We start from the raw sequence: 16,137 nt of genomic DNA on the forward strand, positions 1-16,137 counted from the left end.
GCAGGTGAGCGGTGACATCTGTGTTATTTCAGGGGGGACACTTCCGCCCCCTCCTCAGAGGTTATGGCTAGAAAGGATCCGTCTTGTGTAAATATGACGTCACGTTCTCGTTGTAACTCTCGTTGGAGCGGCTCGGAAACACACCTACAGCAGTAACATGCAACATACACATTAATGCAGCAGTAATATTAATAGAGAAACATCAGACATAATAGTAAAACACTGAAAGGGAACATTGTATTGCACCAGGAGCTATCTTGGGACTTTTACTGCGACAACGTTGACTTGCCTGTGAATAAAAAATAAACCATAGTGTTGGTGATCTACGGTGTTGTCATTCTTCTTTGAACAGCAAGACCGCTAACACCCTATTTCAACAATCACACTCCCTGTCATTGACATAATTAATAGATGGTTTAGCTTCTCACCATCATTTGCTGTGGCCCACTGATGTTACCGATCGTAACTGAAAGGCTGCCTGCCAAACGTAAACATTCAGCCACGTGACTTGCAAACTATCGCGAGAGTTTTACACTAGACCAGGGGTCGGCAACCCGCGGCCCACCGGCCGCATGCGGCCCTTTAAGCCCTCTGCTCTGGCTCCCTTGAGCTTAGACAAAAATAAGAAGGAAATAAAATAAAAGTATTTGTAGGACTATTTATATTTTGTTGCATGGTTGAAAATGTTTCGTATCTTGTATTTTGAGATGATACTGTGACACATAAATAAAAAACAAAACGGTTTTAATTAGCTCAACTAAAATATGCGTCACATCCTGCTACGGTCCCGCGCGAGCGCCTTTTCCTGCGGGTGAATAACCTGACCCCCGGCTCGATAAGCGAACTATGGATAAATCAAAGAAAAGTACCGGAGGAACACAGGATTTAATTCTGTGTGGACAGAGTTATATGCTTTCACAGCAAACAATGCTGGTTTACCGGTATGTTTGATATGTAGAGAGAAGTTGTCAAAGGTGCTACACTGCAGCCTTTACGTATCGAGGAACAACGGGAACAACACGGAGAGGAAGACAGCTGACAATCTTCAGTCATAATTCAATGGGGTATGTAATTTATTTCAGAAAACACTTTTTGTTATATTCCATGGAATGCTCTTAACATCCCGATAGCAATGAATATATTAAATGCTTTGACAATAAATACATACAAAAATGTATCTTTGGAAGCCGTAGCGCTGGTTGGAGATTTGGAGGATGTTTAAAACCAACCTCGTCTCCGCGTGTCGTTATATAAGCTGGGTAAATTCGTAAAAAGGAAGGGATTAAGAAACACCAGAATGCAAGTGAAACAATAATCTTGTTTTAATGATACAAGGTAACAATACAAATACAAAGGAATCACGAAGCACTCTGCAGAGTACTCCGGGCTCAGGTTCTACCACGTGTGAGACAGGTCTCAGGAACGGCCGGTTAAAAACAAGAGCGCGAACCAAAGGAAAACACAGTGTTTCATACTAAAAACACAGGAGGAGGTGTGTGCGTGCTTTCCCCCAGAGGTCATCTTATTGGCAGAGACCAACACATGGCCTGTCGCACCCAATCAGTGCGACACAGCAGAAGAAACCCGGAAACAAAAAGTCTCTTTCAGTTTGACGAAGGTGTCTGGTACGAACCTGCTCTCAACAACAAGTTTCCTTATCTTATTTCACATCTTGTAGCCAGCACACACACATCCCCTTTATGGCCCTTTGTCCCTGAGTCCATCTTCCCGCCTCAGGCTGCCACACACAAGTTAAAAGTATGTTTTAAAATATAGTTGTTATAGTTGGCTAAATATACGTAATACATGTTAATTACTTTCATATCAATAATAACGAGGAACACATTACCTATGCTCTTAAGCAGTATTAGAGATGCTTTTCAAATAGTCAAACTTCACACAGGCCTAATATAGAGAACACACTCATTTGTCCTACAGCCCCTCTCGCCATTTGAGCTATTGTTCACATCTTTACTTCAAATAAAAGGTTTCACATTGTATATTTCCAGCTTCCTTTACACATACTGTTATTATTATTAATACAAAGTAATTAACCACACACGTCTATTTAAAACAAGTAGATTTCCCTGATAATTGACATGCTGAAAATCTTCGGAAGAATGTCCCCTCCCCCAGCTCTCTCGTCCCTATCATAAAAGCTGCTTCCATTTCATATAGAGTAATAAAACATGTTTAAGCTAATTTCTCCACAATGTTTGTAGCCATTTAGTACCCACACATGAAAGAATAAGAACAGAGGTATAGTTGAACAGTAATCATGTAGCACATATATTTACTGCAATGAAAACACACACATTTGCCCTAAGCATGTGTAACGCACCCTCTTCTTTTACGAGGGGCACATTCCAGAGTCTTGGAGCTATCCCCAAATTAGGACGTCCCCTGCTTGCATCCCTCTCTAAACACAAAGACTTCACCTCAATATATTGGGGAGGGAAAATATACTTTGTCCCTTCACATTTAACACACATTCTATATAAGGTGACATTAAAATGAATATACCAGATTTAACTTTCCTGCCATAACACGTTACTTTAATACTTCAAATAATTCAAATAATCCTTCACGCTGTAAAAAGCAAGACCAATCGTCTGAGCCGGCCCGGCTAAAATAACTGGATGGCCTACCTGCCTGTCAGCCTGTCAGCCTTCCATCTGTGCACAAATTTATCTCGTGCGCTCATTGGTCATGTGTGCATTAGTGTGTGTTGGAGGAGGGGCTCTGTGAGGAAGTCTGAAGGAAGAGGCATATTTTTTCCGGTTGTGTATTTTCAAATTCTAGCGCACTCGATCTGGTTTCTCCATTCTTACCTACCCTACCTTTAACTATTTTTAGGGTACAGCTATATGTTTTATTTATTTCAAAGTGGGCTTGTTTTAATAATATTTATTTTTCCTTCGAATGTGCAGAGGACTCCCCAAGTGCTGTGTTTAATTTATTTTAAAGTAGGCCTGTGTATTATTTTTAATTCTCCTTATAGGAGTTCTTTGTTTCTTATTAGAGCTTAACAGTTTTATATAATGTAATAAATAGCCTAATAAATGCAAAAAAACTGTAGTTTTTTTCTGATATAACAATAAATACAACTTTATTAGCTATCAAGCTATGAAATATGTTTTGCGGCTCCAGACAAAAAAATGTTTTGGAAAAAGCAGCAAAATGGCTCTTTTGGTCAAAAAGGTTTCAGACCCCTGCACTTGATGGATCCTTTCTAGCCATAACCCTCCTCAGAAGCAATCCAGACGATCAACCGGACCCTGTGTATAATTATTGCTACAGCACTTTTCTGTTTTCTACAGGTCAACTCACTACATGATGAAAATGATCGATGTTAATTTGTTTTAATTAGATATAATGTTGGAGATGTTTAGGAGAGTGTGTCAGAAAGTTTTGAGCATGTTTGAAATAGTAACTGTATTTTAAAAATACTAAACTGTCGGCAACAATAGATGCCATTTTCGCGGGCTTCAGCCGCGCCTGGGTAAATGTGACCTGACCGAAGGCTCGCAGGCAGGTTAGCTGCTGTGCACGGGTAATCTGTTTTGTTCACCTGAGTGAAGAATTGCAGGCAGATTGCCTTGTTTTTGGTTTATTAACATTGACAGTGTATTTATGTGATCTCCATAATGTTATATTTGGTAAAGATAAATATATGGATAGAAAGTATTATTTGATAGCGTTATGTGTTTATATTGACTATGTTGAATTTCTCCTTGAGATACAGTAATTGACTGTGACAGACGGATAACTTAAATGGAGAAATGTGATGTTTGTAAAGTACAGCTATTTGAATGTAACTGTGTACTTTGAATTTTGAATAAGAAGCAATCCAGACGATCAACCGGATCCTGTGTATAATTATTGCTACTGCACTTTTCTGTTTTCTACAGATATCATTTATTGTTGCTGTGGTACCCAAGCTTTTGGGACCTGTAACATGTACTCTATAAGTAAATGTAAAAGGCCCGGTTCTACGGGGGTGCATAAGTTGAGTCGTTATGCACTCCCCCCCCTGCAAAAATAAAAGTGAAAAATATTACATATGTAATAACAATAATAATAATAGTAGTAATAATAATAATAATAATAATAATAATAATAATAATAATAATAAAATAAATTGTAATTGTGGTTAAATAACATTGTCTGCTGCATTTATTTGGTCAATTTAAACAGTAAGTAACGTTATTATGTCAAGTGCGCGTGACCTGTGCCCCAGCGCGTTCGTCATTTGCAAGGTGCTTACACAGCAGTCAATGATGGAACTCAGAAAATGGTTAAAACAACCAGCCCTTAGCGCCAGCAGTAACACTGCATACTGCAGGTAATAACAGTTCAGATCATGTGGACATTACGTTACCCGCCCGACCATACTTGTCAACCCTCCCGATTTTGGCGGGAGACTCCCGATTTCATTGCCCTCTCCCGGTTTCCTCCCGGGGTCATATTTCTCCCGCATTTCTCCCGATTTCTGACTAAATCAGATTTACTCAGGACTGTTTCCACTCGGACTTTAATACAGCTACACCATTGTTTGGTTTCCATGGTAACACGTCTCTTTAGTAGCGCGTGCAACTGAAAGTCTGAGAGGGTGAGGCAGATAGTCACAGAAAACTGAACAAGTATTGACAACTACTCTACTCTCTGCTCACTCCTTTCTTATAATACAGGTCCAGCCCACACATATGCTCCATCAAGGATGGTGCTTCAGGCCGCAAGGCAGTGCACTGACAACTACAATAAGCATGTTAATGTTAATCTAATACAGCTCCGGCGATCCACTAGCACACCCCCCTCACCGGAAGTTGATTTTTATGCGCCATCTTGAGTAGCGTCCCAATGGCCTTATTTTTGTCGGAGGAGCGAGGAGCGTTAATGGAGGAGCTATAATCGAGGAACCACCAGACCATCCTCCGATGAAATCCTCAGACACTTGCCCGGCCCCCTTACTTTGTATCATTCACTGATTGGACGATGCAGTGCATGCACTGATGTGATGCTTCTTGACATGAGAGCAGTTTCCCAGCGGAGTGAAGAAAATACATGAACCTCACGTGAGTCACTCCTCAGTTTATACCGTCTTTTGTTTCAATTAATGTATCATTTAGTTACAAATATGTGATATATCTGAACAACAAAGTGGTCAAAAATCATTTTATTCATTTTTTGGAAACATTTTCATGATCACTTTTTTCGTTTTACATTTTCATTTATTATCATTTCCATTCAGTCTGTCATTAAGTGCTATTTAAAATGTTAATTTGCTACATATCCAAACAAACAAACAAAGTGTGCAATCCAATGAATGTTAATCTAACTGGGTTTTGATATATAACATATCTCTTTTTGCTTCTCTCAATTATTTTATTTATTTTGTGCACTCTAATCAATATTAATCAAACTATTGTTCGTTTATACATTTTAAGAATGGCGTTTATCTTTTTTGAAAATTAATTATTATTTTATTTGTATTTATTTCGGTCTACAACAGATGATACAAATGTTTGTGTCAGTAAATGTGTACTAACAGAGGCAGGGGTGTGTGTGGAAATAACGGGGACAGAGCTGGCTGCTGTCAGACGATCAGCTGTGCAGCGTCATCACAAACGGACGTCGCTTCACGTGACGCTCCGGAGGAAAGGACGTCCCATTGCTCTTAAAACTAATTTCCCTGCTTCTCGTGGTTTCCTTGCGTCCCTCCATGCTTCCCTGGTGGGAGGGACTAGTCACAGGGAAACGACGCAAGTGAGGGACGCAAGGAATCCATTTAACCGAAGTGAGAAAGGCCCTTGGAACCGAACCTGTCCTCCATTCAAAATGATACTTAAAGGTAAGTTAGAGAAACCGGCTCGATATACACTTTTTATTATATTCCATGGAATGCTCCTAACATCCCAAGTGCTTTGGCAAAAAATCCATAAAATTCCATCATCTCTGGAAGCCGTAGCGCTGTAAAATAACGTGATGGCCTACCTGCCTGTCAGCCTTCCAAGGTTGCTTTCGGATAGTTTAAAAATCAGCTCCTAAGTTCTAACCTATCTCCTATTCCTTGACCTCTGAGTGAAACGTCACGGGGTTAAGGGATAGTGTATAGGAGAATTCAAAAGGATTTAGGAGAAGAGAGAGACTGCGGTACTTCAGAGAATCCGAATGCACTTTCACTATCCGACGTGTTTATGATGCGCCAGCGGACGTCATTTTGTGCGTCTGCTGCTGTGGGGAAACTATGGAAACTACAGTTTTCTAGCGGACTACAACATGGATGTATACATCCGTGTTGTGTAAGAACGACGGACTCATCTAGAGACTGTAACGTGCTCTGATGCTGTTGCTTTATGCTTTATGAACAACAGAGAAACATATTCTTCATGACCAAAGTTGGAATTGAAATAAAAAAGTGAAACTTATGCTCATCACCCTCTCCCTCCGGTCCACATTAATACAAATGATCCCAATACGTATGATTGTATGAACTATGAAAAGATCTTAAAATCAATACAAATGTATTTATTATAAACGTTAGTCTTTAACACCTATCACTGTGTATATCACCATTCAAACATATTTTAAAAGTTGAACAAACCCCACACAGCTCAGTGAAATGTTGACTTTATTTGATAATTTCAGGAAAAACTAACGTTCATATTTCTCTTTTTGATTATAATACTGATGAACGTTCAAAACAAAGCACTTTGGCAACTTACCACATACATTTTAAAATGCTTAATAAGCACCGTAACTTTCATGATATAATTTTTCCGTCATAATCGTTTGTTGTGTGACGTTAAATGCTGCGGCTGCAAGGCATTGTGGGGCAGCATTTTCTCCTCTCCTTTCGGTTAGGGAGGTCCAGTGGTTCCTAAGCTAAAGGAGGTTATAAAGGAAGTTTGAAACCTCCTTTCCTATCATTCTATCTAGAGAATTCGAACGGCACTTATCATGGCTGCCACTGAGGGACTTCCGGGTGATTCCACTCGGTTAGGAAGGTTCCTAAGCTAAATGGACTATTTGACTGCAGCCCATCTGTGCACAAACTTATCTCGTGCCCTCATTGGCCATGTGCACGTTCGTGTGTGTTGGAGGAGGGGCTCTGTGAGGAAGTGGTAGATTTCTTCCGGCTGTGTAGTTTCAAATTCTAGCGCACTTGAGCTGGTTTCTCCAAACTACCTACCCCACCTTAAAGTCAAAGTAAATAACTATTAGCATTGAAAACTAGTTTAAGTTCCAAAAGTAAAATGACTCGTTATGCAAAATGGCCATTATAAAGCACCAGATATTTTTAAATCCTTTTATTAAAATTATTGATGCATTAAGGACATATCAAAGACAGGTTATGTAATGAGAAAATATTTGTTATTAGTCGTAATTTCTCATTTATTTGTTCAATCATTGTTTCTTGTATAAACATTGTAACTTATTTTTGTATCTTAAAAAATTGTACTATCTGTGTAAGATAACAAACTTGGAAATATGAAAAAAACATTCATCGTACATCTCTTTGACATCTTAAGAACAGCCCATTAAATAATTATAATTTTTCACACTCCCCACTGTGTTTATTGCAGTGATCCTTGTCTCATTCAAAGTCTACTATTAGTTTATTTGCACGGTATTCATAGAGTGTAATACAACCTAAACAGCTGTAGATGCTATGGTTCACACTGCAAAAATCGATATGTTTACATAAAAAAAGATCAGTGGTGGAAGTAACTAAGAATTTACTTAGTAAGATTTTCGAGGTATATGGTGTACTTTTTACTCCAGTCATTTTATTTAATACCTTTAGTTACTTTACAGATCTGGATGTGAAATATATTCAAGTGTTAAATCAGACTTTAGTTCCACCTTGAGTAAATTCACAAGCTACCCTGCAGTATACAAAGTCATTCAAACTAGCTGCACCTTTACCAGCTTTGAGAACACTTTAATGATCAATCATTACAAAACATATCATATATATTGTTCTGAAATGAAATCTGCATTATGAGTACTTTTACTTCAGATTAGCTGTCAAGCTGCATCCTCTCAGTGATCTGTCTCTCAGCCTCTCCTCCTCTATGTTCATTCTGAACTGTTCAGTTTTGTTTCTGCCAAAATACATACTGACGCGTTCCCTAAGATCACCCCACCTGCACACGATACCCTATTGAGCAACACCAAAAGAAAAAGCAGAGGTAACAAATCTCTTTTTCATTCCATGTGCATCTAATATAATAAGACTTCATTTGCCGTAGAAAATAGTTTACACAAAATTAAAATATCTGTAATGTTTTTCTGAATATATTTAAACATGTATAATGTTCATTAGTACCCAGAGTTGGAAGAAGTAAATTGACATAATAATACTCGAGGCAATGTACTCTCCAACTTTCCAACACCGCTGAAGGAAGGATAAGCAGTGACCCGGACTAACCACTAGAGGGCAAGCTGCATCAAGGATGGGCAATAAACTGCAAGAACCTGAAATGCTCTGTTTTAGTTTAATACACACAGTTAAGCTCTCACTCACACACTATGTTATGAACATATTGGATCACCTACTGAAATAAAAACAGAACAAATTAAGTATAGCAAGTGAAAACCATAAAGCAGATTCAGGCAGTAGGCGTATAGATTCAAACTTAAAGTATTAGCCTACAGAATAGTAGAACTTACAAAGCAGAAATTAAATCAGTAAGGGAATACAGTCTTGTTGTAACCTGATAACATCATTTCGTAGTACTCATGTAGTCCGCTACTACCTAACCCTGATAGTGAGTGTGAGTGTGTGTGTGTGTGGCTCACACATCAGTCCATCACATATTTCACAGTGAGGCTGTAACTGGAAGAGGAGCCTCTGGTGAACATCTGGACTGTTAGATTTACTTCTGTAATAAAGGCCTTTCCCACAATGGAATTCACAAAATATCACTGTGGCTATCAACATCTTATTGTTCCAATGCTGTTAAAAGATGGTGGGTTAAAGTTAACATTAAAAAGTACAAACAAACATATAAGACTTCAGAACTAGCCTATATTTAGATTTCACTCAGAGGGAAACATGTTATATATTCACAATTGGATAATATGAACCATCCCCAAACATGGTTCTGCCCCTTCCTTCTCTGTGTTTTGAAAAACATCAAAGACATTCATGTTTTTTTCAGGCTTGCATTACATTTACCCTCGTATTACAATCAAGAGTCAAGCCAGAAACACGTGTGCAGTTATTAAATCAGTGCTCCTTTTCTTTTGTGTTTTAGAGGGATATAGAGAAGTTGGTTTAAACCAGCTCTGGATAATCTATACCATTTCCCCCCATAACATTAACATCATGACAAACAAAAAAGGTTAACGTACAATCTTATAATTCAATACATTGTTTTCTGTAGCACCTGATTAAGCCCAATTATGTAGACAGTTTGATAACAGTTTTAATTTAGATATGTTTTTATTTATTAAAAGTAATTAATCTACTTTTCATGTTTTATATCAGTGGTCCCCAAACTAAGGCTCGCGGGCCGGATACGGCCCGCCTCCACATTTGGCCCGGCCCCCTGAACAATACCAGAGACGCATTATGATTTTTTTTTCAGTCTGGCAACGCGAATCCTAGACTAGCCACTGTCAAATAGAACGGAATAATGGCGAAAAGGTTAGGTAAGAGAAAAATGTATTTCAGAATGCAGGGTATTTAACCTGCAGTGGTCAAACGATTATGCTTTTGTTCAATGCAAAGAAAAGGCTGTTTATCTCATCTGTCAAGAGGCGGTGGCGGTATTCAAAGAATACAATCTGCGCCGACACTATGAATCCCGTCACAAAGACAAGTATGATAACTTGCAAGGCCAAATGCGAGCAGAAAACTCTCAAAGCTAAAAAGTGGACTGTTAGATCAGCAGAATACATTTGTACGCCAAGCTCAGCTGAACCAGTCATCCGTTCGGGCCATTTTTCGGGTTGCTCAACTGATAGCAAGCAGCGGTAAACCTTTCACTGATGGAGAGTTTGTCAAGAAATGTTTGAATGCTGTCGTGGAAGAGGTGTGTCCCGAGAAGAAAGATGTCTTTAATACCGTGATTCTATCGGGGGTAATGTATATGCCCAGCTGCAGCAGAAGACAAAATAATTTGACTTTTTTTCATTAGCACTGGATGAGAGCACGGACGTGCAAGACACAGCGCAGCTGCTCATTTTTATTCGTGGAGTTAGCGCAAACTTTGAGATGTGCGAGGAGCTGGCAGCCCTCCAAAGTCTCAAAGGGACTACAACGGGGGAGGATACTTTCGGCAAAGTATGCCAAACCATGGAAGAGTTGGACCTAGACTGGTCAAAGCTTGCCAGCATCACGACTGACGGGGTTCCTAGTATGGTGGGCGCGTCTCGGGGTCTAATAGGACGCATGAACCGGGAGATGGAAGAACGGGGTCTCACCGCCCCGCTACAAGTCCACTGCCTAATTCACCAGCAAGCACTGTGCTGCAATGTGTTGAAGTGGGATTCTGTCATGAAGGTTGTGGTGTCATGCATAAACTTCATCAGAGCAAAGGGACTTAAACACAGGCAGTTCCAACAATTCCTGTCTGAACTGGAGTCTGCACACGGCGATGTGCTGTACTATACAGAGCTCCGATGGTGGAGCCGGGGCAGAATATTGAGGCGTTTTTACGAGCTGAAATTAACGCATTTCTTCATTCAAAAGACAAAACGGTCCCATCGACCTGATCGACCCAGAATGGAAATGGCACCTCGCATTTTTAACAGACGTGACAGAAATGCTGAACAGCCTTAACTTGCAGCTACAAGGCCAGGGGAAACTGATTTACGACATGTATTCTCACATAAAAGCATTTGAGGTGAAACTCGCGCTGCTTTTGGAACAAGTGAAAAAGCACAACTTCATCCATCTCCCTGCTACACAAAACCTCTCTGCAGAGAACCCAGCGGTCCCGTTCCCAGCTGAAAAGTGTGTGGAAGCACTGGAAATGCTGAATGCGGAGTTCGATGGCGATTCCGGATACTACATGTTAATGCAAAAGAAATCCGTCTTTTCCAGAAGCCCTTTCTTGCCGACATCGATGAAGCCCAGCCTTCTTATCAGTTTGAGTTGGCCGAGTTACAGAACTGTGATGTTCTGAAAGACGCATTCAAGCCCAACAGTCTCATTGACTTCTATGCCGCCCTCCCAAACGACACGTACCCTAACATAAAAAAACACGCAATGAAGATGTTTACACTTTTTGGCAGCACATATATCTGCGAGCAAACCTTTTTACACATGAAACACCTGAAAACTCAGATGAGATCAAGATTGACAGATGAACATCTGCATCAGTGTTTGAGACTGGCTGTGACTAGAATGGAACCTGACATTCAACTTCTCACCAGCCAGATGCAGGCCCATGGTTCACACTGATGAACATACATAGGTAAGCTCACTTTTCTGACTTGAATGAGTCATTCTGAGTAGGGATGCACCGAATATTCGGCCGCCGAAAATTATCGGCCGAAAATGGTTAAAAAGGCTCTTTCGGCCGAAAGGGTTTTAGCACCGAAAAAATATCACTGAATGTCAGAGAACAGGGTTACGTTGGTAAGCTAACGTGTTGTTGTGATGACGTAATCAAAACGCGGCAACAAGCACGGCGCGCGACCATGCTCGTGGCTGGCTCACAGCCAACATGTCTGCCGCTTGGAGATATTTAAAAATATCAGAGAAAGAGGGGCGGATTGCGATTTGTAAAACGTGTTCAGCTGACATTTCTCGAGGGGGTGTAACTGCAAAGACTTTCACCACTTCGGGTATACTCCACCACTTGAAATCAAAACACCCGGACAAATATGCGGAGTAAGATCAAATCACAAGCACTGTTCAGCGCTGCCTCTCATGTGCTTGATGAGAAGAGGAACAGACTTATGGCTGATAAAGCAGAGAAGCTAATGTTCATTAAAAAGAACCTCCCACTTTTCCTTAATAAGTAGACAAGGCTGGCTTATCATAAGCTTATCTAGTTCTACATGTCTACTCTATACCCACTTTCCTGAACAATTTTCATTGTGAGTTATAATTCACCATCTCAGGTTATCATTAGGGGGAAATGACAGCAGCACAGTGTTCAATATATTGTACTTTCGGTATCTAAATGATACACATTGCTCATGAGGACAGACCACCTTATTTGCAGATTCTTGAAATTGTAATTTAATTTGTAATTGATTGTGGATTTTGTATCCAGTTTTCACTTTATGTATCTTTATACAATGTTTACTACTTTGCTTATGAGGACAGACAGCCTTATTTATAGATTCTTGAAATTGAATTGTAATTTCATTTGTAAATAGTTACATTCATGTGGATTTATCCATTTTGCACATTTGTATGCATGCACTTATAGGTGCATTTGTTGTTGTTGAAGCCCTGGCTGTTACAGTCTTTATTTACACTATTTTGTTCTAGGCCTACTGGCCTAGATGTTTATGCAGTTTTAAAGCACCTTGGCTTTGTTCTGAATGCACTTTGTTGTAGTTATCCTACAGAGAAAATAAAATGGACTTGACTTGGAATTAATGTACTGTATGCATTCAAAAGTGCTGAATAAATGTTTTATGGACCCATACTAGTGATTATTATTTAAGTTAAGTTTTGCCATAATCATGCCTTTTTCCATAATCAGGCAGCTGAACGACATTGGTAAAAAATGTATACATTATATATATTTCTATTAATCATTTTCGGCCTTTCGGCATTCGGTTTTCGGCCAACTGTTTCCTATTTTCGGTATCGGTTTCGGCCAAGAATTTCCCATTCGGTGCACCCCTAATTCCGAGTATAAACAAATGTAATCATAATAAAATCTACTGCGATAAAATCCATCTCCACAACCATACTGGTAGTGAAATGTATTGTGCTGTGTAGGTGCTGTATCACTTAGTTCGGTTTCTCAGCCTGCTTGCTTTGTGGTTTTCACAGGGAAGTTGATGAGAGAGAGCTGCAAACAGCTGTGTCTACAAGCCTACTGGAACCTACAAAAGGATTATAAGGTAGGAACACAAGAACTTGAGAGACTGCTCATATGAGTCATTTGAGTAAGAGATTCTGCTCTGACAACTAAGCTAAACTTTTACCTGTTAAGATTGTGCATGGCACAACAGAAAGTTAATGTTCATTGGACTTTTTTCTGTGAAGAACCCAGAGAGGGTTATTTGGTTATTATTTATTTCATAAATAGTGTTATTATATATTTCCAGACTATATTTTTTCTGTGAAGAACCCAGAGAGGGTTATTTGGTTATTATTTATTTCATAAATAGTGTTATTATATATTTCCAGACTATATTTTTTCTGTGAAGAACCCAGAGAGGGTTATTTGATTATTATTTATTTCACAAATAGTGTTATTTATTTCCTGACTTTTATTTTTTTATGAGGTTCCGGTTTAGAAGTATTAATAAGAACGACTGGCTTTATAGGTTTTTTCTTATCCCGTAAAGCAAAACAATTCGCAACAATATGACCTCTTTTCTTGCAGAAGTAGCACACTGGACTATCCCTAGGTCCCCAATTAACCTCCGCTGGTTTTTCCTCAACATTCCCTGACCCGCTGGCCTGTAACGGCAAGTTAGCGGAGGATGTGCTCTCCCTGACTTTGTTGTCACCAAACCAGGTCTGCCCCCTACCCCTCTCACTGAAGACAGATTTGTGAGTGAGAGCAAACTCGTCAGCCAAAAATGCCGCATCATACAGTTTAACGGGCTTTTGCTCGTTAAGGTATGTGGCTACTCTGTCAGGCAAACAACTTTTAAACTCTTCCATGAGCATCAACATTCTTAGATCCTTTAGAGTTTTTACCCCCGTCGACGAGCACCATCGATTTTTAGAATTACGAAACCTCTGTCGATAGGCCTCTGGCACTAGTTCATAGGCACGCAAAATTGCAGCTTTGACCTGCTCATAATCCAGAGTAGCTTCGTCAGGCAATGCAGCATAAACCTCCTGTGCTTTTACTGTGAGCAAGCACTTAAGCATAACCGTCCACATATTCCTAGGCCATTTCAGGGACGTTGCAACCCGCTCAAAAATAATAAAGTAATTATCTATGTCCCTCATGGAATACTGGGATAAATCTAGTGTATTTACCCACATCAAATTATTGTGATTGTGCAGGCCCCAACGGCTGAGTTTGGTGCGTTAATGTCGCCAACTCCAGCTCCTTCAAACGATACATCCGATTAGACTCCTCCTCTAGTTTCCTGATTTCGAGATTACAGTCGATCTCCTTCTCTCTCAGTTTGTTGTCAATCTCCTTCTCTCTAATCATCAGCATTCGTAGCTCCAGCTGAAGCTGAAGCTCGCTCATTGTCGGAGCGACCTCAGTTTCCTCGTCTTTGGATGAATAACCAACACCCTCTTCCTCCGATAACACTTCCTGTTCTATCAGTGCAGCCAACAGCTGTTCCTTAATTACCTGCTTCCTGCTCTGTTTACTAATCTGAATTTCAAACCTGCCTGCGACTAACTCAAGTTGTTGCTTACTACATGCATCCAACTTCCTCCGCGTTGGACCAGCAAAAAACTCCTCTAAATCAAAATCCATAACGTAATTCTTCAAGTAAAACTTCCCCCAAAAAAACAACAACACTGATACCAGTTAGGCTACCACACAAGCAGCTCTACAGTGTATACAAACAACATAAAAAAAACCCCCACAGCTTTCAAGGGCTATTCTACACAAAAAGCACTATCCACCTGCCCGAGACAGTGTTAGGGCGAGCCCCCATACATATGTTACGACCCGCCCTCTACTAGTGGTAGAGACTCGTTGGGGAGACCCGCAACATAAAATAAAACACAGCAAACACGCAGCATTTAACGGTGTTCATTTATTGTGACACAACTGTACTCACATGGCCAACCGGCAAATTAACAAGGGTGCTGGAGGACAGGAAACAAACAAACGGACAAAGGGGGCCTTGGCCAGCCACACCACGGGCCGTAGGACCCAGAGCTTCCTTCCGCTACCCAGAAATCTAACAAAACCCTACGGGAGAAAACAAAGCCGCGAAAAACCTAGACTACCTGTTACTCAAGCGTACAAAAGACACAAAACACTCGGAACTAGAGATCCTGAAACAGTAGAAGGAGGAAGTCCATGGACAACGTCTTCCGGTGTCAAGATCGGGAAAGAGAACTCTTCTCCTCCAGCTTCTGCTTTTCAAGTCCCCAGCTGAATGTAATTAGGACACCTTGGGGAGGCGGAGCCAGGGGCGGACCAGGTGTGTCTGTGCAGCAGGGAGACAGAGAGACAAACAGGAGGGGAGCACGTAACCCGCCCTCTACTAGTGGTAGAGACTCGTTGGGGAGACCCGCAACATAAAATAAAACACAGCAAACACGCAGCATTTAACAGTGTTCATCTATTGTGACACAACCGTACTCACATGGCCAACCGGCAAATGAACAAGGGCGCTGGAGGACAGGAAACAAACAAAAGGACAAAGGGGGCCTTGGCCAGCCACGCCACGGGCCGTAGGACCCAGAGCTTCCCTCCGCTACCCAGAAATCTAACAAAACCCTACGGGAGAAAACAAAGCCGCGAAAAACCTTGACTACCTGTTATTCCAGCGTACAAAAGAGACAAAACACTCGGAACTAGAGATCCTGAAACAGTAGAAGGAGGAAGTCCACGGACAACGTCTTCCGGCATCAAGATCGGGAGAGAGAACTCTTCTCCTCCAGCTTCTGCTTTTCAAGTCCCAAGCTGAACGTAATTATGACACCTGGGGGAGGCGGAGCCAGGGGCGGACCAGGGGGGTATACTACGAAGCAGGATTTTTGCTTAGCCGGCTAACTTCAGGGAAAACTCGGTGTGTCCGGTCCTACGAAGCTGGTTCTCTTTTTAGCAGGCTAGATCTCCATGGTAACTTATGCTGTGCGGCTAACCTGCCCCGGAGCAGGTTAGGTTGCAGGCTAAGAGCTCAACTCAGTGAAAGCACTGCCTGCTGACCAATCAGAGCTCAGTGTGCAGAGTTTAAAGGTGCATTCACACCTAATAGTCCGCTCTCTGGTGCGCACCAGACCACAGTTTGTTACATTGTTTCATTTTTCAGAAGGTTCGGTTTGCGTTCACATCAGGTTCA

General features: G+C 40.8%; 1 protein-coding gene across 1 annotated transcript in view; it reads left to right on the forward strand.

The window, feature by feature from the left end:
• Nucleotides 1-5,571: 5,571 nt before the first annotated feature.
• The window catches only part of LOC307044623 (uncharacterized protein), a gene marked incomplete at its 3' end in the record, with an annotated part of 164,485 nt that continues 153,919 nt past the window's right edge, over nt 5,572-16,137 (forward strand). Inside the window, exons 1-2 of the mRNA XM_079689934.1 lie at nt 5,572-5,851; nt 12,971-13,041. Coding sequence (XP_079546060.1) covers nt 5,839-5,851; nt 12,971-13,041 — 84 coding nt within the window. The 5' untranslated portion in view covers nt 5,572-5,838. The remainder of the gene's footprint in view (nt 5,852-12,970; nt 13,042-16,137) is intronic.

This window comes from Notothenia rossii (assembly GCF_949606895.1).
Source record: "Notothenia rossii genome assembly, chromosome: 6".
Lineage (NCBI taxonomy): Eukaryota > Metazoa > Chordata > Actinopteri > Perciformes > Nototheniidae > Notothenia > Notothenia rossii.